We start from the raw sequence: 2,217 nt of genomic DNA, 5'->3' as shown, positions 1-2,217 counted from the left end.
GATGGGATGAGTAGCAGGCGGGAGGTGTCGTCGCATGGTGCTGATTAGAATCACTGGCACTGTCCACCAAGTGTGGTGCTGAAATGTCTAAAACAGCAGTGCGCAGACTGATCACAATAAAGATATTGTTAATTATTTCACTCAAATGACAAGATGTAGGCCTGTAAAACGACGAATAGGCCTATTGTTTTTGTTTGTTCAGATAGGCTGTAGGCTACGCAAATAGGTACTTGGCAGGAGGATAGATTAGGTGTTTTGCAGTAAGGGTTAATTCCTTTAAGTATGCAACAGGTTTTGATCTAAACGGGTTTAAACCTGAATAATCTGATCATGTAGCCTAATCTGGCACTGTTCTGGGTTGTGCCAGTACCCCAGTGGCGCCCCAGATTTGTGAACCAAACAGCTCTACAGGGGGAACGACTCTAATCTAGATTCTGGTTCATGCCGAGCTTCAGCAGCGGGGGAAGGGAACCGTGAATGCTGCTCTGTCCTATCCTCTGGGAGAGAGAGGGCTAAAACTGCTGCCGCCTCTTCACAGACTCAGCTAGGAAACCCCCAGCATTACCTCATCAAATTCCCATTGCGTCGTATTACGGTATTATATCTCTATTCCGGGATTTGATGATAACAATACCACACAGAATGGCGGCGATGGAACTCACTGCGTCTGTGTGAGTCAAGTTGAGAGGCAGTGAAAATCATTTGATCACATCAGAAGTTATTTTGAGCATGTAAACATTCGAGGATGACATGGCAGAGGCGCTGAGTGTAGCAGGAACTAAAGGAATCGGGGCGCAGGTGTATGAAGATGTTTCCCTCTATGAGGAGTATGAGTGTAAAATATGCTACAACTACTTCGACCTGGACCGTCGCACGCCCAAAATTCTGGAATGTTTGCACACTTTCTGTGAAGAGTGTCTGAATACTCTCCACCTTCGTGAGGACCGAGGATGGCGCATCGGCTGCCCTCTCTGTCGCCACCGGACCCCGGTGCCTGAGTACAGGATACACAACCTCCCCAACAACACTAAAGTTACCGATGCTTATCCATTCTACATCCAGGATGACAGTCTTCCGCAGGACATCCTGCCACCGTATCCTCCTCCTTTGCACCCAGCGCTCACTGCCGCATACCGCCGCGAGGTGGCGAACGAGGCAGCCGTAGCTGCGCAGGAACAGGCTATCCCGTCTGTAGCTGTGGTCGGAGGTAATGCCGCTGCGAACTCTTACGACAGTGCTGGATACGAGAGCTGTCAGAACTGTAGGCGCATCGTGCTAACCACAGGCTGTGTGTGCGCCATTTTCGGCTTCGTCTCCATGCTTGTGCTGCTGTTTCTGGGACTCCTATTCGTGCATAACTTCAACAACCCTCCGTCTCCAGTCGGCCCTATCTGTTTGTCTGTAGCCAGCATCATGGCCATGTTCTCTGTTGTTATGACGTGGTTGGTGTGCTGGTTGAGATATAGGCCTGACCCGGAACCCGGGCGTGCTGCCTCCTCCAATGCCAGCAGGAGACATGTAAATGTTTTATGAGATTACATTTAAAATGTGTTCACTTCGTTGTATTAATTTATTGACGTGTCAGTTATTAAGTGTAGGGTATACTATATATACTCAAGTGTGTTATACACAGTAAAACACAAAGTAAGCCATGATACACTCCTTTCGGTAGTCTGGTTGACATAGAAGGGGAGTGTATCACATGCTAGTGATCCCATATTATTGCACCAATTTAATTGTGTAAAATCTCTGCCCTATTTAGTGTTGCATCACATTGTGTTCCTCGTCTGCCTCTGGTGGGCCTGTCATATCACCCTGCATGTAGGCTAGGTCTTGACTCATAATCAGATTGTGTGTTCTTCTGTGTCAAATGTGTCGCCCATATTCACATTAACCAAAGAATAAAGCTAGTGAACAAGTGTCATCTGCCCTTGCTGTCCTGGCTGTTATGTATAGGTTAGTACTATTTGATGGCAGAAAGGATTTAGAGCAGTTTCTTAGTTAGCCGGACCCTGGGATGTAGTCCTTCAGATGGTTTTATATGACATTGATTCAGAAGTGATCCTTGAGTCTTGATCTGCCAGCCCTTTCCCTCCTTTCTGATCTGACATTACTGGATAAGTGTACATGTATTTGTAGTTCATATTGATTGTTATGACTACATTGCCTCACAAGGGCCCAGTTTTTTCAAGTTATCTATCTGGATTTTGCCTATCG

General features: G+C 46.7%; 1 protein-coding gene across 1 annotated transcript; it reads left to right on the top strand.

The window, feature by feature from the left end:
• The first annotated feature begins 319 nt into the window (after positions 1-319).
• Positions 320-1,930, top strand: LOC139560148 (RING finger protein 228-like). The gene has a single exon (XM_071376692.1). The coding sequence runs from the start codon at positions 751-753 to the stop codon at positions 1,531-1,533; it is 783 nt and encodes a 260-aa protein (XP_071232793.1). The 5' UTR covers positions 320-750; the 3' UTR covers positions 1,534-1,930.
• Positions 1,931-2,217: the final 287 nt, after the last annotated feature.

This window comes from Salvelinus alpinus, chromosome 30 (assembly GCF_045679555.1).
Source record: "Salvelinus alpinus chromosome 30, SLU_Salpinus.1, whole genome shotgun sequence".
NCBI classification, from domain to species: Eukaryota; Metazoa; Chordata; class Actinopteri; order Salmoniformes; family Salmonidae; genus Salvelinus; species Salvelinus alpinus.
The sequence above is the reverse complement of the archived record's forward strand: the minus strand, read 5'-3'. Positions and strand labels throughout refer to the sequence as shown.